Below are 27,022 nucleotides of genomic sequence, written 5' to 3'. Positions count from 1 at the left end.
AGTTGTATGTTCACCTTATCCTGATGTCAGTTATGGAATCTTGTATATATTGCACACAAATTTCATTCACTTAGCTTAACTACTCTCTAAGACTTGAAGTTTAGGCCTACCAGAAGTTATTTCAGACAACTTTATCCTGATCAAATGCCCTAGGCTTTAAGAGATAAAGCAGATCTAGCCTAGATACAAAAAGGAACTAGCTCTTAGAATAAGTATCATGAGCAAATTGAAGAACTGAATAACTACCAAGATACTATGTATTATCCCTTTCTCGGTCAATATTTTATCAAGCAAACTATTTTCTTCAATGGTTTTTAAAAATCAACTGAGTTTCACGTCATCAATCAAATTCAAAATTAACCAGTCGTACGATTATCGCACAAAAGACACCAATCATAAATCTGTACAAAAGAGCCATCTGATATGTGATAAAATAAAGTCTTAAGGCTTCTCTGCCAATCCCAAAAGTAACCTCTTGTTGAATGAGCTTAAGGGCCAGACACACGTAACTTTTTTTTAGCACCGATATCCGCCACTCATTGGGCAAACGTTAGCAGGATAAAAAGAGTACCCTTTGTATGAAATTTCCAAACTGTGTGAGGATACCAATAGTCAACTGTAGCTTCTTAATAGTAGCATGATTAATCTCAACTTATTTCTTTTTATTTTCCGACTGAAGAGAAGGAAGCGACTGAAGGTTGAGACAGCTCAAGAAACATCTACTATACGCTATCACGAGAATCATCATTGGTTTCCACGGTGATATTCGGTGCCGTATTTTAACTCAACACCGAAAACTAGCAAGTTTTAAAGCTCAAATTGCTGTCATTTTCCTTACAATTTGATGCCGATTTGACAAATCGGCACTATAAAAAGTTACGCGTGTCGTTAAGAAGCATAAATGTGCTCTGTTCTTCACAGTATGACCACCAAATGAGTTTTATAAAAAAGAAAAGGAAAATCTTGCAAATGCATAGAAAATTTGAAACTAGCCCAAAAGTGGTGATAGCTTGCTAATCATTGATAGCCTATCTGACAAATATCCCAAGAGTTTTCTATTTGTAAAAAGACAGATCATATTTCAATCCTATTTAGCTCTGAAGCAAAATTTGTAGAAAATTAAATGCAATAGGCTTTAATAAGTGCTTCAGAATGGAACTCAGCAGTTGTAATTGGCTATTAAACGTCGAAAATTACAAAAATCCATTGCAATAAGCTTATTGAATGCGGGGTAAGTTCCAGGCTTAGAAACAGCTTTTTTGAAAAAGATAAGCCTGCAATTTAAAAGGTAGAAGAGGAATTCTTAATTTTCTGGGATTGAAAAATAGAGTTTTAAAGAGTGTTTCTTCTAGAAATGTAAATGTAAATCCTTATACATTATTAATATGACTCGTTATAGCCACTGAGCAAACGGACATTAGTATTTAATTATTTTGCAAACCTTTTTTGCTTATTAGGATACAAAACACGAACACTCCAATCTCAAATTGAAATTTTTTTTAGCATTTAAGATGTGACACTTCTGCTATTTTTACAACGACACAGTCAACTGACTCTATTTTTCACAGAATTGAGAAGCAGCAGCTGAGCTGGTTTAGCCACATAAAACGGATGGAGTCAAATGGCGTATTAGAAACTGTCATGGAAGGATTTTCCAGCTATATTCTGCCGTAAGGCAGGCCACATCAAGTGACTGGAGCCAAGCTATCTCCAATAAATTGTTCTCGAAATATCTTTCTCTGACTTTCATTCACAGGGCAGGTCGAAAAAAAAAGATGGACGGAGTATTTCAACAACATTGTCAATTAATCATGCAGAGCTGCAGGCAAAGTAAGATATCGAGCACTTGGCCAGGAGCTGGTTGGAGTCATGGTCCTGAAACATCTCACCAAGATGGTCAAGACAAAAGTGATTAAGACATTCCCGGCGGTGATATAAATAAATCTACCTACACAAAAAGCTTTTTTCAAAAAATTCAACCCATCAGTAATCTTCAGTTGTTGAAATAACAATGTGATATTATACAACGAGCTCCTGAATCCCTTGAAATAGTCTTGTTTGTAGTGAAGACACCATTCATTAGAAGTAAATATTCCCATTTGTTTCGGAAAGAAACTTTCGAGAAACAATTATTAAGTTCCGTAACTCAAAGCCATTTCCCCAGGGATGGGGGAAATGGCAACCCTTGCCCTTGGTTTTAGGGAAGATTTCTCAACCCCTAAGTTATGGTACTTTAGATTATGGACTATTTTGAACAAAATGACCATTTAATAATTTTGATAAGATGCATTTGGAGAAAAGGCACAAGTAAATTTCATGTTGTTTCAAAGTCTCAAACATTTGCAAATGAAGGCTTTAAACCTCTACAATGGGTTTTCCTGATTATTTTATTGTTAGCAAAGGAGCGGTATGCGTGAAAGGGAGCATTTTAATGCCATAACATCCTAATTCTCATTGAGCCTTCAGGTAAATACTGAATTAGTTCTAACGGAGAGATGGGGGGGGGAGAAACTAATACATAGTCCCCAGGGCCTTGGCCAGAACTTTTGTACGGGGGATATTTTTTTCGGGGGAGGGGAGGGGAAAAAAACTTTAAGAACGCATGAAAAATAGTATTTAATTCCACAAGATTTCTGGGAATATGTCTGATCTATGATGTTATTATGAAAGTAAAGAGCAAAATTAAACCCGAAAATGAGCGGAATGTTTCCACTTAAGAGGGGGACTATTCGTTTCTCATCCCCACTTCCACCTCATGGTCACATAAACTTTGGAAGGTAATCATTACATCAGAAATTGATGGCTCTACTCTTTTTTTTTAACAAGTCGAAAGTGACTGGAAACCAGCCAGCCACGGAGGGGTATTTTCTTCAGGGGGGGTTATTTTCTACTGGGGAAGGTATTTTGAGGGGCCGGGTGGCTCTCTTATGTGTGTTTTTAAGTTGCATTAAATCATCCTCAAGGATGAAAGAGTTCGTGGTTAATTTCTGGTACGTACTGTTTCCTCCATGTACGCAATCGTGTACCTCTACCTCATATTCAAGCCATCTGTTTAATAATTATCTTGGATGACAATCTCCACACACGGGCATTACCATCCTTAGGTATTAAAATGGTTGCTGTTCAGGGTAGACTTAACCAGTTCAGCCTTCTGGTAAACATACCCAGGGTATTTTATGGTCAATGTTCTGAAATTTGTGGCAGTGGCCATAGTTTTATACCAATTGTTATTGAAGCTATTGTAGAGGACGTCTTCCTAAGTTACTCGATTTCATAAGGTGGCTGAAGATCAAACGATAGCTTCCAAAGATTTCTTATGGTAATCACCCCTCGTGGAGAAAAACATTTAATTTAGTAATAAATTTAAGGCTGTCACCTTTAAAAAGCCATTGACAGTTTCTTATCCCTCAAATAACACCACTTCCTTGAGTTACGACCTTCTTCGCCGCTATGATTGTCCTATGAACCTTGATGGCTTTGGGCTTTTTCCTTACCAACCCTACCCGGTATCTCCTTCTAAGGAGTCCTTTATTCGAGTCATGAATCCAAATTGAAAATGAAAATTAAATTCTTTTTCAGTGTTTGACCCCACTTCATTCTTTTAGTCTAATTAATTAGAAAACAAATTTTCCGAAAAAGAAGTTTTTCAAAGAAAAGTAAAGGCCATATTAAACTAAGATCAGCAGATACAAATACCTGTTAAAAATCGAACTCAAAACGATCAGAAATTACTATTAAATAACAAATGAAACCCAAATGAATCATGCTGGGAAACCCCCATCTTTCCGATGCTTGAAGAGTAAAAATAAAATCAAACTGAATGTTTCATATAAAGTACTATTAATTGTTGAAAGATCATCCGTTCTGATGATCTGTCTACTACAATGACGTGGTAGGCTTTAGACTTTTACAGTTTGAGGAGGGGGTAGTATCCAAACTATTGTTTGTAGTGAAGCTATATTTGTCTTGAACAGTTTTGGAAACAAGTAATAAAATAAAGCTAAATATTTGATATATAATGACATTAATTGCTGAAAGCTCATCAGTTCAAAATTTGATTTTGCTGTGATTTTTATGTTTATTTTCAATGTTGTAATATGTTCAAAAGAAAATATTTGTAATATAATTTGTTTTCAGTTAGCGCCAATGACGCAGTAGGTTTTAAACTTTTACAATGAAAGAAGGAGGCAAAACCCTTGCTTTTTTGTAGAGATTAAACAAAAAAAAATTTTTTTTTTTAAATGAAAGTAAGGAACGACATTAAAACTTAAAACGAACAGAAATTATTCCGTATATGAAAGGGGCTTTTCCTCCTCAACGCCCCGCTCTTTACGATAAAGTTTGACTCTTTCTCTTAACTCTACTTTTTAAAACACTAAAAAAATTTAGCGTAAAGAGCGGGGCGTTGAGGAGGAAAAACCCCTTTCATATACGGAGTAATTTCTGTTCGTTTTAAGTTTTAATGTCGCTCCTTACTTTCATTTAAAAAAAACTTGTTTTTTTTTGTTTAATTTCTGGACGTTCCGCACATAAATAATTAAAACGAAATTTGCATATTATTTCTTTTTTGGCTAAATGGCTTTTTCATAGTTTTAATGAGAAGATTTTGAGAAAAAAGGAGCGAGGGAGGAGGCCTAGCTGCCCTCCTATTTTTTGATTACTTAAAAAGGCATTAACTTTAAATTTTTTACGAACGTTTTCATAAGTAAAAAATATATGTAACTTACGAATTAACTTACGCAGCGAACTTCTGTATTTGTATGTTTTTATTGCGTATATGAGGGGGCTCACCCCTCGTCGATACCTCGCTCTTTACACTAAAGCTTAAATTTTGTCCCAATTCCTTAAGAATTACCCCTGAATCACAAAGGCCGTAGAATAAGTAGTTGTATTTACTAAAAATACTTTAGCGTAAAGAGCGAGGTATTACGAGGAGGTAAACCCCTCATATGCGTTATAATGTCTGTCCGTTCTCAGTTTTAATGCTGCTCCTCACTTTCAGTAGAAAAAACTTTTCACATTCATTTTTTTAAATAATGCTAGAAAATCCTGCGCACCCTCCATTGAAAGTCTCTTCCCCATGAGAAGTTCCTCCATGGAAAGATCCTCCCACGTAACCCCTCCCCTCAACTCTCCCCCAACCAAAAAATTCCCCTGAAAACGTCTGTACACTTCCCAGTAACCATTACTATATGTAAACACAGGTCAAAGTTTGTAACTTGCAGCCCCTCCCACGGGGACTGCAGGGGAGTAATTCGTCCCCAAAGACATAGTTATTAGGTTTTTCGACTATGGTGAATAAAATGGCTCTCTCAGAATTTTGATACGGTGACTTTAGGGAAAAATGAGCGTGAGAGGGGGCCTAGGTACCCTCCAATTTTTTCAGTCACTTAAAACGGGCACTAGAACTTTTATTTTCCGTTAGAATGAGCCCTTTCGTGACATTCTAGGACCAATGAGTCGATACGATCACCCCTGGAAAAAAAAAACACGCATCCGTGATTTTGTCTTCTGGCAAAAAATGCGAAATTCCACATTTTTGTAGATAGGGGCTTGAAACTTTACAACAGGGTTCTCTGATACGCTGAATCTGATGGTGTGATTTTCGTTAAGATCGTATGACTTTTAGGGGGTGTTTCCCCCTATTTTCTAAAATGAGGCAAATTTTCTCAGGCTCTTAACTTTTGATGGGTAATACTAATCTTGATGAAACTTATATATTTAAAATCAGCATTAAAATGCGATTCTTTTGATATAACTATTGGTATCAAAATTCAATTTTTTAGAGTTTCGGTTACTATTGAGCCGGGTCGCTCCTTCGTTACCACGAACTGTTTGATTTTGTTCGTTTCAACTGGATTTGCATATTCAGTTTGAGTTTCGCTCCAAGATTTATTTACTCATTTAATATTAGTAAGTACTGTTTGTTTGTTTGCTATGATTGTTTATTTAATTTCTGTTCGGTTTGGGTTTCACTTTGCCTCAGTAGCAAAATATTTTTGCTCATTTTAAGCTTGATTTGCATATCCAGCTTAAGCTTTGCTCGTTTTGAGGTTCATAATTCATTTATATTTGTACCTGTTTATGTTTTTTACTATGATTGTTTATGTAATCTCTGTTCGTTTTGGGTATCATTTATTCTTTAATGGTAATTAGACAACTTCTTTTTCGAAAAGTCTTTTCTAAATTCAGGTTCATTTTCGATTGCCAAAATTTCAAGTTTTTCAAAAATCACTATTTCAAACTTTTTTTTTTCCAAAACAAATTAACAGTATTGGTAAAATGTAATAAATTAAACTAAACATTGAATATGTAATGATGTTAATTTCTGATAGCTCACCAGCTCAAGATTTTGTTTTACCAGTCCAGATTTAAAGCTTTGACAACTCTAAGCCCAAGTGTTTTTGTCCCCACCGTTTTTTTAGAAAATTTTCGAAACTTTGTAGTGAAAAAAAAAAGGTAAACTAATTTTGCAGAACCTTGTATTCACTTAAGTAAGAGAATGATAATTTTAAGTAAGAGCATTGGTTATTTAAGTAAAAGAATGATACTTTTACTGCTTGGAAAACGGGCAGTAGCCATACTCTTGTTTGAAGTGAAGACATCATTCATTAGAAGTACATAACTCCTACTCACTGAAGACAACCGTAGTCTAATAACCAATCTTTCATCTAATTTTCACTTGTGTTTGAATTTTGGTCTCTCAATTATATAATAAAAAAAAAGATAAACTAAATTTAAAGAACTTTATAGTGACTAAGTATGAAATTGATTATTATATATAAGAGAATCGGTTATTTAAGCAAAAGAATGATATTTTTACTGCTTGGAAAACGGACAGTAGCCATACTCTTGTTTGTAGTGAAGACACCATTCAGTAGAAGTACATAGCCCCTACTTCCTGAAGACGACCGTAGTCTAACAACCAATCCTAAATCTAATTTTCACTTGTGTTCGAATTTTCCTCTCTCAATTATTATAATAAAAGAAGGTAAACTAAATTTACACAACTTTATAGCAACTTAAATAAGAGAATGATAATTATAAGTAAGAGAATCAGTTATCAAAATAACCAAAACTCTAAAAACGGAATTTTGATAGCAGTAACTACATAAAAAAAATTGCAGTTTAATGTTGATTTTAAATATATAATTTTCATCAAATTTAGTCTTACCCAGCAAAAGTTACGAGCATGAGAAAAAGTTTCAAGCTCCTATCTACAAAAATGTGGAATTTTGAATTTTTTGTCAGAAGGCAGATCACGGATGCGTGTTAATTTTTTTTACAGGGGTGATCGTATCGACCCATGGTCCTAGATTGTTGCGAGAGGGCTCATTCTAAAGGAAATAGAAAGTTCTAGTGCCCCTTTTTAAGTGACCAAAAAATGGAGGGCACCTTGGCCCCCTCCAACGCCAATTATTTCCCTAAGTCATCGGATCAAAATTCTGAGATAGCCATTTTATTCAGCAAAGTCTAAAAACCTTAGAAGTATGTCTTTGGGGACGACTTACTCCCTCACAGTCCCATTGGGAGGGGCTATAAGTTACAAACTTTGACCAGTGCTTATACATAGTAATCGTTATTGGGAAATGTACAGACGTTTTCAGGAGAATTTTTTAATTGGGGGGGGGGAGTTGTTGAGAAGAGGGAGATATGTTGGGGAAACTTTTCTATGGAGGAATTTGCCATGAGGGAAGAAAATTTCCATGAAGGGAGCGCAGGATTTTCTAGCATTATTTAAAAAAAAAAAATGAAAAAATAAATATGAAGAAGTTTTTTCAACTGAAAATAAGAAGCAGCATTAAAGCTTAAAACAAAAAGAAATTCTTACGCATATGAGGGGTTCACCTCCTCCGAATACCTCGCTCTTTACGCTAAAGTATTTTTAGTAGTTTCAACTATTTATTCTACGGCCTTTGTGATTCAGCGGCCATTCTTAAGGAATTGGGACAAAATTTAAACATTACTGTAAAGAGCGAGGTTTGGACGATGGAGTAAACCCCCTCATATACGTAATAAAAATATACAAATACAGAAGTTCGTTACGTAAGCTAATTCGTAAGCTACGTATATCTTTTAATAATAAAAACGCTCGTAAAAAATTAAAAGCTCTAGTTGCCTTTTTAAGTAGCCAAAAAATTGAGGGGGCAACTAGGCTTCCTCCCTGCTCCTTTTTTTCTCAAAATCGTTCGATCAAAACTATGAGAAAGCCATTGAGCCAAAAAATAAATATGCAAATTTCGTTTTAATTATTCATCTGCGGAGAGCCAAAATCAAAACATGCATTAATTCAAAAACTTTCGGAAATTAAATAAAAAAAAACTAGTTTTTTTAACTGAAAGTAAGCAGCGACATTGAAATTTAAAACGAACAGAAATTGCTTCGTAAATGAAAGGGGTTGCTCCTTCCTCAACGCCCCGCTCTTTACGCTAAGGTTTTTTACTGTTTTAAAAAGTAGAGTTGAGAGAAAGCGTCAAATTTTATTGACGCATCAAATGAGCCTCCTCCAAAGCTTATACGACCACCCCTTCCACATAAAGTGTCTCTGGAAAAAAAAAAAAAAAAAACTTTGAAGCCTTATGGCCTTTACATTACGCAATGCTATAGCGTTGTCTCTGGTACTTAAATAATTGTCAAAAACATGAGGCTTGCAATCAGTGGCACACCAGAGAGGATTTTAATTCGGGGAGAGGGAGCCAACTTATACAGGGGTGGGTGGAACAATTGACAGGATACTCTATATGCAAGCAACCAAGGGTCTCTAGCAAATTAAGTGATTCTGAATGTCTATTCCTTTGCATAGGTGACTGATTATCATTTTCAGGGTAATAAGAAGATTGCCTTTATTGCCTAAAATTAGAAAATAAAAAAGTAACTGTACATTAAATTAACACTAATCAATTCTACTTAAAAGACAGAAAAAATTCGCAACTACAAATAAAGTAAAGAATTACGATAAGAAAAGTAAAAAGTTGAGAGACATAGAAAGAAGGGAAGGGAAGAATAAAAGAAGTTAGTTCCGCTAAAATACGAAGAAAAGATTGCAAGAAAAATTAAGAAAAGAAGCATAAAAAAGTCAAAAAGAGAAAATAGAGAGAGATAGAAAAAGAAACCAAGAGCTAAAGAAATAGAGGTGAAGGGAGAGAGAAAGGTAAAAATATGATTAATTTGCTTGGAACTGAGTTAAAGGACCTGGTTAAATCAAATAGAATTATTACAGGCTATATAAACAAGTTCTATCTGTAGGTTCCGTCGGTTATTTCATCAAGATAATAACAAAAGTTACAGCGTCAATAATAAAAAGGCAACTATGTAATATCGATAATTACAAAATTAGATACCCATCTATAAGTGCTTCTACGACATAATAATGGTTACTTGTGCCCTCATCGAAGTCCTAAAACTTTTTTTTATTCAAATCACAGGCTTTTAATAAAATATTCTTAAGCAACGTTTAAATAAGGTGCAAATCCTCCCCAAGACCATGTCCAGAGGACTCCTCTAGTATACAAAGCATCCCTCCATTTTTGCGCATATAATCATTTTTGTGCATAACATACTAAGAGATAAAAAGGAGGCGGAGAAAAAAAAAGAGACAGTAAGAAAGAAAAATAAAAGAAAACATCTAGAGTCTTCGATTTAATACTTCAAGGAATCTTCATTCCATTAACTTCAGAATTTTATAAAAGAGTTTGTTAGCTACGATTTAAAATTAAACTGAAGTAATAGTTCTAGGCGAAGCTCAAATAATCTTGTAATCTCTTCACTAGGCTAGCCACTGTTTCTCAAAGAAAGATAAAAATGAAAAATTTTTTTTTACGATTTGATCGTGACCGGGTTTTTGAAAATGATGATCTGCAAGACAAGGAGACATGTAATTGTCTTTTAACCCTAAAGTTTCGTTATTCTCAAAAAAGGGGAAGAGAAAACTCTTTTTAGGAATTTAAAAACCGAGCCTCTTCAGAGTCAAATCAACTACTAGAAAAGGAGACTCATATACAAACGATTGGTAGGTATAAAAAATTCCAACTTTAGAGAAGCCAATCGTTGGACAACACTGGTGATTTTTTTAAACTAGCGCCAGCTCCCACTTTTATAAGGCAATAGATATAATTACGAATCTTATTCACGAATCGGAGTTCAAACTCAGCTGCAAAAGCCTGCTGCAGGGCCCAGGATTTGATTTTGGTGATGAAATTATGCAAAAGTATCTCCATAACAACCCAAACATGAAGAAGAGCATTACAAATCTCTTCGGGAAAAAAGGTTTGTGGCTACGTAACTACTTAGGAGTAATCTAGTTTTCTTTTTTATGACAAATTTTCAACCCTATTTTTCAACGTAAAACGAAAAAAGAAGCAAAATCCTTCGGTAAAAAAAAACAATCTTTTAGGTTTCATGAGAGTGAAATAAAAAACAGATCAAATCAATGAGGTCAAGCAAAAGGGTGTAACCAGGATTTTCGCTGGAAGGGCGAAGGGATACAAAAATCGAGTCTCAAACCGACAATAAAGATCTTGTAAATTGGCACAACAGAGTCACGTCATGTACCTATTAATAACAGAAAAAAATATGTCAACTGACACAAAGAGTTACACTGATAAAATCTACCACAGAACTGAAGAAAAATACAACTTTCGCAGTTTTATACAGACAATACATAAAAACTACACATCACTTTTAAAAACACTTCCCAAGTATTCTTAAAAAACTACACAAATTTTTGTTTACGATTATGTCTGAGAAGTAAACATTTGTAGGACCAAGTTTTTATGACAAAAAATGGAAATTTTTTAGTATAACTCTAAGTAATAACATAAACAGCTGATATGGCGCAGTATTCTTACGAAAGAAAACCATATATTTTATCTGCAGATGCTGAAGTATTTCAGCACCTGCACATGAATTTGAACTTGGTTCATGAATGAAGCTGCGTTTGGAGCATCCGTACTTTAAAAATTAAAAAGGGATTTAATCTACTTTAGTACTAAACCAATCTAAGGTTACTTTTGGCGTTTCACTACGTCAACATAAAGAAAAATAATAAACAAAGACTTTAATGAAAGAATAAAATAAATGCGCAAGTTCAGCTACTCGAGCGTCCCTGATCAACCAAAAAAGTAGAAGTAAGAGACAAAAAAAGACAACAATAAGAAGAAATACTCACTGAAACCTAACAGTCTCTGGAAGACTAGAACAAACTAACATTGAGCTGCTTAAAAATTAGGAGCAACAGTATAAAGTATGATGACAGTATGGTATTTTTCTATGCATTTTAAATGCGATAACAAATATCAAGACATACTAACAAAACTTCAGAACCTAATTAGAGAAACGAGGACTTTACAACATTATTATGCCGAAGCCGAACAAAATCTAGAGTTTTCTGAGAAATTCCGGTATAGGCCATGGGTTACCCGTCGAAAAGCAGATTCATTGAGAAGAGTTAACAGATATTGTACAAATGAACTTCCATTTTTTCAGAAACCCACGGATAAGCAATGCTTGGATAGGTGGATATTCAACATATTCGGAACTAAAGAGTAGTTTGGAAATGTGAGTTTGTTTAAAAGTTGAGGTTGTAAAACTTGTTTTGCAGACAAACTAGCTTGATGAAGTTTAAACATACAAAAAAAAGCTGGTTTGAAAAAGCTGAAAACTATTTCGTATGCGCAGATACCCAGGGGGAATCGACCAAAGAAAATTTTCAGCGTGTTTGGATTTTCGAGGAAGAATTCAGTTCAATCAGAACAAAGGAAATTAAAACATATACAAAAAAAACTGGCTTGAAAAAGTTGAAAACAAGCGTCAGAAAAGTTGATTTATGTTTTTCAGAAAACTATTGTCATGGATACTCATCAGAGCGATTAAATAATACAGTAAATCGTACAGAAATCTCGTTCATCTCACTGTCTACGTCTGTAAACAGTATAATCGCTTGTATTTACTATTAATGTTCATGTTCAAGATTCTATAGATTGTAAATTTATTACCACATACGTCTTCTCTCAAAGCTTTTGACAGGAAATTTGAAATTCATCGAGTTGAAAGTACTTTTCAGTTGTTATCTAGAAACTATGCCAGTTTTAGAGTTTGAAGCGAGAAATAATAAGAGTTTAATTCCAATTTCTTTTTTAGTTTTAAGTTAGAATTGGTAGACATGGGTAGTATGACAGTAATTTAGAATGGGTACGGTAGCAATGGCTGACAAATTAACTGCGATTAAATTAATCCAACTACTAATTGCTTTCGTGGGTCAAGATTATCGTACAACCTAAAAGAAAGAAGATGAAGCCTTCATTAGTGCACTACTTGGGGATAAAAAAAAATTCAATGGCGATCCAAAAGATTTTTTGTTTTCTTAAAGAATTTGAATAGCTGATCTTTATAATTTTTTACTAAAAAAGATGAAATGTCAGTTTTTTCACTACAGGGATTTTTTAAAATGTTGAATTATTGCAATTATAAATTGGCTCAATGATAAGTGAAGTGAGAAACTGATAAGAAATCTTCGTTCTGATGAAGCCCATAATGCAATCAAATAAATAATCAAAAACAATGTTAAGGCATAATTCATACTGCTGCAATCCTAAAATACAACAAATACCTAAATTTAAAACTTTAAATATAATAAAAAGGCACTAACTGTGGACCTTAGCTACAAAATATCGATATGTAAAAAGATCCATCACGGAGATTAGGTGGGTACATTTAGCGCTTCTCCTTCAACAGAAACAGGGGAAACGTTACTAAGATCACTCATCTCTCTTTGGACGGGTACTGTTAACTTCAATCGTTCTTCATCTTCTTCCCCTGAAAGTACCATATTCTAATTTTGTTTTTCATTGATTGATGTGCAGTAATGTGAGAAACTATGCAAAATTTTAAGTGCGTTACAGAGGCGAACTGGTATTAGTCATAATTAACCATTTGTTATTAGTATCGTTCTAAAATAAAATATAACAATAAACTTTGGTCTGTTCTGGTTCTTATAAGCGTGGTTGGTAGCATTATATTGTTCCTTGTACATTTTATGTACAAGCATACAAGGGCCTGAGTTTGGTATATCCCACCATTTTGCGATCAAGGCAAATATGTAGTTCATGATTAATTAGCTTAAGGCTCTGACTAAGTATTTATTACAGATAAGACAACCAAAATATAGTAAAATTTTCAAGACAACATGGGGAAACAAAATTTCCAATTGACTGGTAAAATAATTGAGCTCCTCAAATTTTCAGACAGGAGTAGGGGGGAGAAGAGGATTTTAATTTTTACCTTACCAAAAAACGCAAAAAACCCTTGCGTTAAATATAAATAGATATTACTAGGTTTAGAGTGAAAATGGGAGAAATACTTTATATAGGGACTTACAACCCAAATGGAGCATACCCCATTACACAATTTAAAAATCAATATTGAAATTTTGCACACAGAATTTTTTTTGGCTGGTTCAAAAAATACAATCTGTAAAAATTATACCGAGCATGTGAGCGAGTCAAAAATGAAATGATGAGCAGACACACGCGGTTAGAAGACATGCGATACTGAGCATGTGAGCATGTCAAAAATATAACTGGAAAGCAAAGACCCACGCGGAAGAAAACATGCGACACCAAGTATGTGAGCGAGTCAATGAAAATCAACCTGGACAGCGAGAATCAAAACGTGTCAAAACTGAAAATGATAGCAATGATGATTGGGTTTGGGATTTTGACATAAATGAAGTCATCAATGCCTACCATACCTTTGTTAAAAAAACTATGGTTCGGCAATATGTATTTCATAATGACGAAAGACAAGCAAAGCTAAAACCAACTAAACAAATTGAAAATGATAGCAATGATTCTTAGGTTTTGTATTTTGACATGAATAAGGTCATCAATGCCTACCCTACCTTTGACAATCAAAAACCGGAACTACATAAATCGTTGAAAGAAAATGAAGTTTCTGTCCCACCACCCGAACAGTTAAAAGAAACAAAGGTTCAGGGATATGTCTTCAATAACAATAAAAAAAAAACTGAGGCAAAAGAAGCTGTTTTGTCCCACCACCTGAATAATTAAAAGAAACAAAGCTTCAGCGATATGTCTTTCATAATGACAAAAGACAGGTCGAGGCAAAAGAGGAAGTTTTTGTCCACCACCTGAACAATTAAACAAAAAAAATGTTCAACGATATGTGTCGTAATGACCAAAGACATGCCGAGGCAAAAGAAGAAGTATTTCTCCCATCGCCCGAACAATTAAAAGAAACAAAGCTTCAACGATATGTCTTTCATAATGACAAAAGACAAGTCGAGGCAAAAGAAGAAGTTTTTGTCCCACCATCTGAACAATTAAACGAAACAGGTTCAGCGATATGTCTCATAATGACCAAAGACAAGCCGAGGCAAAAGTTTCAATAAAAGAAACGTAATTTTACAAAGGCACTACTTCGAATTTAAGACCCATTTGGACGTCATGACATCAAGAAAAGGCTCGAATTGTCTGTGTTAGAAGACAAGCGACAGAGACAATCCATATATAGAAGCCTGCCACGTGCCAAGTGCCGGGACCCGGTGCCGGGCATATATATATATATATATATATATATATATATATATATATATATATATATATATATATATATATATATATATATATATATATATATATATATATATATATATGAATATATGTCCGAAAAATGGTGAATGTCCGAAATACCTTTTTTCTCCTTGGATTTAGTCAGTGTTCTCAGTCAACTTTTGCATTAAAATGCACGGTTTGATGATAACAGGTTAGGTTAGAATAGATTAGATTTGGTGAGGTGTTTCAAATAGGCCAAACTGGCTATTTAGGTCTACTTCTATATTGCTAGCATTATCTGTAATAAGTATTGTTCTTAATTTAAAAGTTCTTAGGGTGTTTCAAGCAGGCCAAATTGGCTATTTAGATCTATTTCTGTATTGCTAGCATTATCTGTAATAAGTATTCTTCTTAATTTAAATTCTCCAGGGTGTATTCTATGAGGCGTTTCAAACAGGCCCAACTAGCTATTTAAGTCTACTTCTATATTCTACGATACTTTTTACGATACTTCTACGATACTTTTTAGACTCAGAGATGCAGTAGACAAAGTTTTAAGAGAAGTGCAGTGCAGCTTTAGAAAAGACAGAGGATGTGTTGACCAAATTTATACATATATATATATATATATATATATATATATATATATATATATATATATATATATATATATATATATATATATATATATATATATATATATGAGTCCATAAGATAATGGGGTATGTCAATGAGTTCCCAAAACTTTCAAAAGCAAGGGAGGAGATATACCTTTTAGTTTCGGATACTAAAACATATCTTTCTGAACTACTATAACACAGAAGATAAGTGACACATAAAAAAAAAAAAAAAATCGGGAACAATCGTTTGGATTTGATAAGAAAATACAATTAATTAATTGATAAAATTTTTTATTCAGCAAAATATAGAGAAGAAAATAATTCTAGAATAACACCAGGCACTCAGGAAATAAAATATAAACAATTCAAGCTTAGCAAACCATTCTTGTTACTACGCAAACGCTGTCTAAAAAAAACATTGTTGATCATTATTTAAAGCTATTAAAAAGTATCCAACCTATAACTATAGCATTATTCATCCACAACTTATTTACTCAATGAAAATCACAGAGCTGGGAAACTTTTTAATGATCTTCAATTCAAGCTGGCACGTAGAACCCTATAATTTATACAGGAGCAGGAAAGTCTGATTCTCAAATAAATAAAAAATTATTTTATATATTTTTAGTTAAGTTCCGAAATAAATAAAAATTCTGGACATTTATTTCTAGAAGAAAAATTGAAAATAAATGTTAAGAAATACACCAAAAAAATCACACTTTCATAACATCATAAGATGTCAAACTAATATTACAACTTCATATATGTTAACTAAGAAAAGGAAAAATACCTGATTCAGCAAGGGCTAGATCAACCTTTGATTTATCCTGCAGAAGGAAAAGAGATGCCGCAACGAAGAAGAATCCGCCTAAGACTTGTACGACAATAGCTACATAGCTAGCATATTGTAGAGATAGAAAGTTAACTTCCGTATTCAAGAGTAGGGAAGAATTTTGCCCAATAGGAAGAGGATTTAACTTCAAACTCTCTTCAAACTTCGGTTGAATCACAGGCTTCATTGTATCAGAAATCTAGAAATAACTTTACTTCATGTTTTCATCAATCTAACTTTTGTGTTAAAATTAAAATATTTTGCGACCTAGTAAGCTATGTCTTCCCAATTTTTTCTTTTTTAAAACAAAACATCGTTTTCTCGTTATACTTAATAAATACTGGGTTAAATTTCAGATTTGCGACCCTGTTCGTATTTCCCAAGCATTCCGAAAGTACTGAATACAATAAATTTTAAATCAAAATTGCCTTTATTCAGAAGAACATACTTTGCGCTATAGTTCACAAGCATATGCGTCCCGAAGACCCAGTTTCCCCGGTATGTCTTTCTTCTTATAATTTACTGCGCCATTTTCTAAGATTATTCATGTTTTATTTTTTAGAGAAAACTGCTCCTCCGCTTCTTGATAAGTTCCAGCACAAGTACCGGATTCACAAAGAAGAGACAATAGGTCTATACGACAGGACATTTAGAAATACTTTAGAAACATCTTGGTTGGCTATGTAAAGCCATTTATTGATGAATTAGTGACGCAATTAACTGACAAAATTTCGGCTGCTAAATTATCAAGAAGAAATTTACTGTTAATTCATTAATGAGCAACCCAAAACGCTGAACAAGTGAAAACGAAAATTCGAAGAAACTTGCGCCGAATAAATATGAGAAAGGAACACGGTTTTTGTTTCCATTGTTTTCCCTGAATTTGCTTCTCTTGGTCACAAGTTCAAATAAACTAAGCACGAGTGTAATGCTAAATACAAAATAGCAAAATACACACATTTTTATTATGGAACTGTATTATGAAAAGACACAATTTCACAATTCAGAAATTAAAATTTACACCTACAAAATTCCTATGAAATTTGACGTTATCCTTGTTTAATAAAGGAAGAAACACAATCTTTGCATGCTAAATTTGGGTGAAATTACCGACTTACACGAATAAAAACAAAAATAATAATAGCACCTTCACATAGACACGGAAGATATCAGGTCATGTTGTCTAGGCTGCATTGCGTTTCTTAAATTACAGCCATTTTTCCCCATTATTGCAAATCCATTCACACATATCTCAATTATAAATTTCAATTATAAACAACACAGAAAGAGGAACAGCAATTTCTAGTCTATATTGATTTTGAAAAGAAGCAATGAAACTATCCAGTATTTTTTTTCTTCTTTTTTTTTTAGAACGCAATTTTATTAATTTGTAAATGCAGTTGAAGTGTTTAAGAGGATCTGACACCTGAAAATCATTTTGCGATCCTTAGAATCGGCTGGGGATCGCAAATGGCCCATAAGCGAATTTTCATAGAAGACAAGCCACCATCGAGAGCTATCGATAATCTGTGGTTGGCTATGAAATTTGACTAAAAGGACAATGAATTTTTACGTTCTCTGTATCAGCAAGGATTTCAGTTAATGCAGGTAGAGAACCACAAGGAACTCCCGAGTCTGTCAAATTACTCAGGTGTTTTTTTGCGGATTTTTAGCGATTTCCTGGTATTGACAATGGCCAGGCAAAGGGATTGGTTTTTAAATTGACCCTATTCTAGATCAACAGCGATATAAGATACAATTCCTATTAGTAACCTTATTTCTTACTACCTTCAGTGATGACACAAAATATGCAAGTTTCTTATTCCTTTAGAGAAAAATGAATTTCCTACTTAATAACATCGTCTTTAGTAAGAAAATTTTATTCTTGTTATTTTGGTATTATTGATGAGGTTGGTGAAAAAAGGGGACCAACTGAAACCCTTCCCTCAGTGAAACTATTAAAATTTAGGGCCAATTTTGTATTAACTGTTTTGTACTACGAACACGATCTTTGGACTAGTTCAGGTATCACCAGGAATATTGAGAAAGAAAAGAAGAGACGCTATCTAACAAATAAAATACCGAACTACAAAATAATTCAGGAGGGTCTGAAAACAAAAAGAAATACTATTTTCGACCTGATTTCTTACGTGCCTTTAAAGAAAAAAATAACATAACTAGACTATCCGTTTTATTCAGGCTGTTTTCATCTGTTTCCATTTTAATCTAAAAGCTATTTAACAATAGCTATTGTTAAGTATAATAGGCTATTAAAACAGAAAATAAAACGATAAAAAGTAATAATATTCCATGCTTAATATAATGCTGATATTTGTCTTTACATGCTGACTCAGGCACGTACGCAGGATTTTTTTTTTTCGGGGGGGGGGGGGCCAAAACCTTCGAAACAGCAGATATAAAGTAGTACTTTTTTTTATTTAGTAATGCAAAAAGCACGTACTTCGGAAGATACAGATTAACTTTAATCTGTAGTAATGTAGGAGATTGGGAGAAGAAGACTGAAGCCTCAAAAGTACGTTTTAGGCTTAGGTTAAGTTCATAGCGATTTAGAACCAGTGATTAATCTATTATATCCCACTGACAGGGAAATTTTAGGGTTAACGGTGCAATATGGGTGCTGTGGGGGGTTGTTCTTCTATTGCAAAAACGTAGATTTTAATGAAAAATGATAGTTTCCAAAATTCATTCATTAAAAACTGTACTTTATCCATAAAAGGGGGGATAAACGCCCTAATATCAAGGATAATTCTGTTTTGCTGTGGAAAGCAAACTCTCTTTACAAAAAAAAAAAAAAAAAAAAAAAAAAAAAAAATAGCAGTACAATTGCTAATTACTTCAAAGAGGGTAAAAAGTTACAAAAATGGGTTAATAATTGGGCAGTGACTTGACCGGATAATTGTATGCTGTAAAATCCCCCAAAAAAGGCTTCACACATGTATCTAGATTCTTAATAAATGCCCTACTTTTGCCAGATATCCCAAGAAACCATGGGGAAATTAAACATTTCGCAAAATTTCGGGGCCCGAAGGCCCCCCCCCTGCGTACGTGCCAGTGCTGACTCCATTATCCCAGAGTGTCTGAAGTTTCACTGAAAAGGTGAATTCATACATTAATTTCCGCCCTCATTATTTCGTAAGTTACATAACAGATTTTCCAGTGTTAGCATATTTTTTTTTTATGTCAAGCCAAATAAGCTGATTTTCAATATTTGCCAAAAAGTCTATCCATGAAACTGACAATTTTATTTCTGACGCTCTAAATTAGGTTCCATTCTCAATTAAATAAGTTACTGTCTTTGTACAAAAGCGCGAGTATGTCTCAGTCAGACGTGAATTAAGCACAGATTAGGTTTTAAACCACAAAAATTAAACATATATGGCAATGGCAAAAAGAAAACAAGAGGCTGAACCTACCAAACCAATCAAGTAAGGGCTGATTGCATCACCAAGGGCCTTGCCAGTAAAAATTTGCAAAGCAGATGCAGTTGATCGTCGTGTAGGAACAACCACGTACTAAAAACAGATGAAAAATTGAGACAAAACATTGCAGTTGAAAAAACGAAGTATATCGTACGCTATAAATATTTACCATCCCTCCCACACTCCTCATTTCGAATTTTTTTTTTTGTTAACTTCATTGAAAAGTTTGTCTTTTTTGTGTTTTCATGGGGAAACTATATCCCCCCCACATTTCCGTGATGCATCATATAAAGAATGTGAACAAATACAAATCGAAAAATATGAACAACTACGCTTTTTTGTTTTTTGTTGAAAAATTGGAAAAAAACTGTCCCCCCTAAATATTGAAAACTACATTTTTATCCCTCCTCCTCTTCCTTACATTTGTGTAGATAGAAGCCACTACTTATAGATTAATTGTATTTTCATTAACTGGAAAAACCCCAGGTATTGGGTACCACCCACAAAAATAAAAGACGACGAAGTAAGAGAAGAAACGAGAAATCCACAACAACAACAAAAAAACAAAAACAAAACAAATCATTGATATAATAACACCTTAAAGATTATAACAAATGAATGACTATAAATAAACAAAAGTAACCAGCCAGATAAGGCGACGAAGGGGGATCAACCGCAGGCATGCACCAACGGTAAATTTATGGTGATGGTGGTTCAAAACAGTCATTGTAGAAAATGCAGAAGAAAATCTTACATTCCTGGATACAGTAAATACAAATTAGATTCATCTAACTTTGCTAAAATAAAGGGGAGAGTCAAGACAAAAAGTACAGTATAAAAGTACAGTATAATTACGAACCGTTGAACAGCTTCACGAGACCGCACCCATGACAAAAGCACAAGCAATTTCGATCTCTTTTTAAGAACTTAAAAAGAGATGTTTAACTATTTAGGATTTTATAGTGATTTTTTCTTTTAGATAAAAAACTTAGCGAACGTATTGGCAAGTACGAAATTAGCTTAGCTCAATATTTTTAATGCTTAAGTTTCAATGAAGATCTATCACTTCTCAGAAATTTTCTATCGCGTCTAATTTATTTGTGATTTCTTTTCTTCTTAAAAAACTTTTTTGGGCAAAAAATTTTGGTTTAAAAGTTTTCCAAACGTAATTTATTACTTTGAATTGGAAAATGTAATCCGATTTTTTTAGTATCTTTAAATTTTACACAATAATTTCTCAAGCCCTTTTCGCGTGACATACGTACAAAAAGAATTCCAATAAATTTTATGGACAGGAAAAAAAAAAAAAATCTAAATCTAAAATTGGAAACTTGAGCTATGAAATCTCCCTAAACGATAAAACTTGGTTGCAAGTGCAAGACCTCTCAAGAGTTGCTCTACACAAAATCTAAAATGCATTAAGTGAAAAACTAAAAATGATGGAATTTCGTTTCCTAATTTAATTTTGGACTCTCAAATGAACAAAACGTTAAGGACTCTGAAGATTTTGGTAGAGCAAAGTAATTTTCCAAATGAAACATTTTTTTTTCATTTAGTACAAGTCTTATCTATCACGTCTCGCATTAATCAGACAAATCAGTCAAAATTCACGCTATGACATCGCTTGGTGGTTTTTCCTTGACAAGATTTGTTGCTATTTTTTTTTCAAAACCGTGCTCTTTTTTAAATTTCCACAGGTTTTAACGAAAAACTAACAAAATCATGCCATATTGGCGTTCGCAGACAACTCATTGTGGTATTTTCCCATTCTAAATAGACTTCCTGGTAAGGCTAGGCTTTCCCCTACACAATGACATTCACGTGTAACACATATTTCAGTATTACATACCACGTAAATTAGTAATACGCTATATCAAGTAAAAGAACAAACGAAAAGTGGTAGCATCATAATACGACTTTTAAACTATTAGCTACTTTCTCATGATCCAATTATAACAAATCAAGGTACTTATCGGTTATATAAGTGAAGTTCGATTAATGCTAATGAAATTAAACAGAATATGATGAATATATAATAGTTCAGAAACAAATTTTGGTTATATATTTGCACATTAAGGGGGGGGGGGGGCTGGGGGTGAAGCATAGCATATATTGAATGCGTAAACCAACCATTGCTGTATTTAACATATGCTATACTTTACCCCACCCTCCTAATGTGCAAATATATAGCCCAAACTTTTGATAAAGCTAATGAAATAAAACGAAATATGATGAAAACATAATACTTTATTAGGAAAGTTGTAAAACTGTAACTTATAATTATGTATCCAAATGATCGACAGTATAAAGAAGTTACTTGACCAGTTTCTTGTGTCGAAATTTTATATTGTCTATTATATAACCGATAAATACCCAAATCAATCATGGCAAAGCCTAGGATTTGGTTTTACAGGATAATTTAAGGGTAATATGATTGTAAATATATCTAGTAATATACTCTTAACGCAATTTGCCTGTTAACATATGATTTACAAGTGTAAGACTCGTCTCTCAGATGAATGTTCTTGTTGGCGTTTATCATGAGTTCAAATTAGTAACATCCCTCCAAAGCTAGTTCTTTGTCCCTCTAAAACCCGAAACTGAATTTTAGAGGGAAATAGCAACATTTGGTTTTTAAGATTGTGAAAACAAATATATTTTATTTGACAAAGAATCCAGGCAAATACCACCAACCTAATTTAACATCTTTTTTCGTCGCAAATCTCTAGCTCATAAGAGCTATCCCCTCCACCTTTACCCTTGTCCCAAATGGCCATGAAAGATCATTTAAAGCTACCAAATTTCTAATAGTATCCCAGAAAATTTTTCTAGTCAACTAATGAGTATAAAAATGAAACAAAACGAAAGATGCACAGGCCAGAACACACTTGCCGATTTTTTTTTTTGGCCGATTGGGTTTTTGGACACGATTGGATTGGACACTGAGCGGCAAATATTCTCTAGTCAGTAAATACTGCCAATGGCATATTAGTCGATCGGTGATCTGACACCAAGTGATAAGAGTATATTTAATTGCCGTTTTTTATATTAAAAATAGTGTTGTGTATGACGTGAATGGAGGAGAATTGCTTGTATAATTGTTATTTCGTCGTTTCGACATACTTTGGTAAAAGTGTGAGATATTTTTATACATGGCTGCTTTTCTGCATAAGTATCTGACTTGACGGCTAAATATGGAGAAGGGACTCTAAACTGTTGTTAATAGGACACTTGCCAGACCCGATTATTTCATCTCACCTAACTTAAGCAGAGGCAAAAAAGGTATGATTCGATGGAGGTTGTAGGGGTCTAGAACTTGTCTGACCAGTTTGGGTAATAAGGGGTCGAAAATTCAAGTTGCCAGAATATCCACTAAAAGCGTCAATCAGACCTCAACAAGACCCGGACAGATATAGGTATTAAAGTTACAGCTTCTCTGACTCTGATATGGGTTTTATCTGTGATAGGACGAGGAGAAGAGATCCCTATATTCTTGCCATTTGCATATTTACTAGAATATGTGCACCAGATTTGACCTTTGTTGTGAGAGAGAGGGGGGGGGGGGCTACAGTTTTCAAAATATATCTAAATCAGCAGAAATACTTCGCAAACTTGCAATTCATTCAAACCCGGTTAAAAGTTGCAATTGTGGTTCCCAGTGTCTATGGTCTATCCAGCCACTATGACGCAATATAGTTACCGTCCGTATCCATCAGATCTCAACTAAAAGTGACAAGAATTAGCAGTCAGCGCTTTAGTTACGTCTTTCAAAGGGTTCAGGCTCGATATGATAGTTTATAAATTATTTTCTCCTAGAAGCAAGGACCAAATAAGCTTTCAGGGCTTTTTAGTTAATAATTACGATGTATCTTAACAAAAACAAACAAACCATTTTGCTGAAGACTATAGAAAAGTCGAAGTTAAAATTCAGGGGACAGTCAAGCACAAAATTTATGAATACAAAGGATCAAAAAACTATCCTTCAGTGATGTCGTTTTATCGTTTCTTGTTCACATAAAAATTATTTACAGACTTTTCTAATTATACAGCAAAGGATAAAAATGAAACAGAATATACAATTTTTTACATGCGAGACACGGCAAGCCTTGTTTCGAGACTAGAATCTAAGATCTAATTTTGTTTGCTTTAAATTGGAAAGCTTCTCCAATCTAATTTTTCTAATTTCTAAATTTAAGTTCGTTCTTTGCACAGAGAAGTTTTTCCTTCACAATTCGTACGGTTCAAGAAATTGAAAGTTATAATTTTACTAATTGAGATCAAACCATGATAATTTAGATTAAGCAAAATTTCATTAATGGAAGAACAGGATTTTTTTTTAAAGCTTCATACTCTTACGTCTCGGACCCAAATTTAAAAGGAGTTTAATCTTGTGCAGTAATTATGAATCTCAAGAATAATAATCGCAAGAGCGAGTGAAGCAAAACGTTAAAATAAAATGAAAAATAAAAAAGAATATTACCAATATTTCTGGTTAGATTATTTCCGAGGATCTGGAAGGTACAGCTAGACGGCATAATAGTAAAATATTATGGTTGAGGCTCCCTGTCCCTTTCTTTTTTCCAAATAAATGACATGTTTTCCTTTTCTTAATTACATTTGCTTAGATTTATCTATAATATAATTTTCAATTGCAAGTTGAAGTCTCGTTGCCAAGCCAGTAATTTCGCAATAAGTGAACTTTCGGGATAAGATCTATTTCTGACTGTCTGAACTTGGCCATTGATAGTTAATGGTATTCAAAAAGTGTTTGATTTTGAAGCCTTCATTTATAGGATTGGACAGGGTGAATCTAGGGTCCACTCCAATACCAAGTTCTTTGTACTAAAGTAGAGAATTTGTTTTTGGTCTGTTTTGTAGATACAAGTTTCGTTAGAGTTGACCTTTGGGAGATTAAAAGTGAGTTACATTCTCCAACCGCGTAAGGTTATTTTACCCGAACCTAGGCAGGGTAGGAAAACAGTTTGTTAGAAATACAGTCATTATATTAATTACATAAAAAACTGGTTTTTTTAACTGAAAGTAAGGAGCGACATTAAAACTTAAAACGAACAGAAATTACTCCGTATATGAAATGGGTTGTCCCCTCCGCAATCCCTCGCTCTTTACGCTAAAGCTTTTAATTGTTTTAAAAAGCAGAATTGTAGCAAAGAGTCAAACTTTAGCGTAAAGAGCGAGGGACTGCGGAGGGGACAACCCATTTCATATACGGAGTAATTTCTGTTCGTTTTAAGTTTTAATGTTGCTCCTTACTTTCAGTTAAAAAAACTAGTTTTTTTTTATGTAATTTCTGAACGTTTTTGAATTAATGCATGTTTGATTTTGGCTCTCCACACATAAATTATTAAAATGAAATTTGCATATTAATTCCTTTTTTGGCTAAATGGCTTTCTCTTAGTTTTGATCAGACGATTTTGAGAAATAAGGGATGGGGAAGGAGGCCTAGTTGCCATGCAATTTTTCGGTTACATAAAAAGGCAACTATAAATTTTAATTTTTAACGAATTTTTTTATTAGTAAAAAATATACGTAACTTAAGAATTAACTTACGTAATAAACTTTTATATTCTTTAATTTTTATTATGTATATGAGGGGGTTTGTACCCTCGTTAATACCTCATTCTTTACATTGAATCGTAAGTTTTGTCCCAATTATTTAAGAATGATCCCTGAATCAGAAAGGCCGTAGAATAAATAGTTGAAATTACTAAAAATACTATAGCATAAAGAGCGAGGTATTTATCTCCTCCTAAATACCTCACTCTTTATGCTAAAGTATTCTTAGAACCCCTCATATGCGTAATAATCTCTGTTCGTTTTAAGTTTCAATTCTACTCTTTACTTTCAATTGAAAAAAACTTTTCCATGTTTATTTTTTCACTGTTTTTTTTTATAGTAATTTTAGAAAATCCTGCGCCCTTTTCATTGAATTTTTCTTCCCCCATGACATATTTCTCCAAGGAAAGATCCTCCCACATAGCCCCCTCCCCTCAACCCTACCCCCAAAACCAAAAAAATCCCCCTGAAAACGTCTGTACACTTCCCAATAACCGTTATTATATGTAAACACTGGTCGAAATTTGTAACTTGCAGCCCCTCCCCCAGGGACTCTGGGGGAGTAAGTCATCCCCAAAGACATAGTTATTATGGTTTTCAACTATGCTGAACAAAATGGCTATCTCAAAATTTAGATCTGTTGACTTTGGGAAAAAAATGAGCGTGGGAGGGGGCCTAGATGCCCTTCAATTTTTTTGGTCACTTAAAAAGGGCACTAGAACTTTTCATTTCCGCTAGAATGAGCCCTCTTGCGACATTCTAGGACCACTTGGCGATACGATGACCCCTGAAAAAAAAACAAAAAAAAAAACAAACAAACAAATAAACATGCACCCGTAATTTGTCTTCTGGCAAAAAATACAAAATTCCACATTTTTGTAGATAGGAGCTTGAAACTTCTACAGTAGGGTTCTCTGATATGTTGAATCTGATGGTGCCATTTTCGTTAAAATCCTACGACTTTTAGGGGGTGTTTCCCCCTATTTTCCTAAATAAGGCAAATTTTCTCAGGCTCGTAACTTTTGCTGGGTAAGACTAAACTTGATGAAACTTATATATTTAAAATCAGCATTAAAATACGATTCTTTTGATGTAGCTATTGATATCAAAATTCAATTTTTTAGAGTTTTGGTTACTATTGAGCCGGGTCGCTCCTTACTACAGTTCGTTACCGCGAACTGTTTGATATATCGACAGGGAGGTCCGTTTACCATCCAAAGAGATAGCTAGAGATGTTAGTCATGACAAATGTTGTGGCACCTTTGGCCCATAGTTTGGCCCTTTTATAGGTTCGATTACGTTACCATATTCTAACAAAACCACCAGCGGCACTGGTATGGCGTTCGAGATCAAAGAGTGGTAGTCTACAGGATACCACATCAAATAGCTGGTAACCCCGAGGCATCCAGTGCCAACAGTGGCGCCAGTGTTGGCCCCAGATATAATAGGGGAACCTACGGTGGTCAAGTGGTGGCAGCTAGTTAGTGAAAGTTATCAGGAGATAGCTAAAAAAGAAATCTGCGTTGTACGAAGATATGAATTAATTAGCCTACAGCAGTAGGCCATATAAAATTGTGGGGGAAGAAGACGGAATTAATTAAAATATTACGAAAGTCTGAATGGACACAGCCCGGTTAGAATAAAACAAAATTTTATGAATCAATATATAACGCAACTGCGGGAGGATTTAGCCTAGAAGTAGTAGGCTATAAAAATTTGCACGAATAGACAGATTTGAAGTATTGCAAATTCAAAATTTGATGGGCCAAGCTCTTCCTAGGAACTACGCATTTAGCGAGGGTACCTTTGATGACAGAGGGCTTAGGCCTAAATATAAAAGTCAGAGAAAAATACGCAAGTTCACCATTTTCATGGGAATAATGAGACAATTGTAAGATTTTGGGAATAAAGTGAGATTAACGGAATAATCGAGTCTTGAGTTTACAGTGGGAGAATATCTCCGTATTAGAAAGTATTGCAGGGTAC

The 27,022-nt window shown here is 34.0% G+C and overlaps 3 protein-coding genes across 6 annotated transcripts in view; all 3 read right to left on the bottom strand.

Annotated features, from left to right (window-relative positions):
- The window catches only part of LOC136033654 (protein spinster-like), a 79,002-nt gene extending 78,617 nt beyond the window's left edge, over positions 1 to 385 (bottom strand). For all 4 annotated transcript variants that reach the window (XM_065714476.1, XM_065714477.1, XM_065714478.1 and 1 more), the window contains exon 1: positions 247 to 385. The gene's annotated coding sequence lies outside the window, so the exon portion shown is untranslated. The remainder of the gene's footprint in view (positions 1 to 246) is intronic.
- LOC136033659 (alpha-aminoadipic semialdehyde dehydrogenase-like) overlaps positions 1 to 27,022 on the bottom strand; it is a 372,653-nt gene that overhangs the window by 151,211 nt on the left and 194,420 nt on the right. The window lies entirely within an intron of this gene.
- LOC136034181 (protein spinster-like) overlaps positions 8,827 to 27,022 on the bottom strand; it is a 43,346-nt gene continuing 25,150 nt past the window's right edge. Inside the window, exons 7-9 of the mRNA XM_065715361.1 lie at positions 19,457 to 19,555; positions 15,981 to 16,221; positions 8,827 to 12,813 (exon numbers count right to left, since the gene is read on the bottom strand). Coding sequence (XP_065571433.1) covers positions 12,698 to 12,813; positions 15,981 to 16,221; positions 19,457 to 19,555 — 456 coding nt within the window. The 3' untranslated portion in view covers positions 8,827 to 12,697. The remainder of the gene's footprint in view (positions 12,814 to 15,980; positions 16,222 to 19,456; positions 19,556 to 27,022) is intronic.

Source organism: Artemia franciscana, chromosome 12 (genome assembly GCF_032884065.1).
Source record: "Artemia franciscana chromosome 12, ASM3288406v1, whole genome shotgun sequence".
NCBI lineage: Eukaryota > Metazoa > Arthropoda > Branchiopoda > Anostraca > Artemiidae > Artemia > Artemia franciscana.
This window is presented reverse-complemented; position numbering and strand designations above follow the sequence as displayed.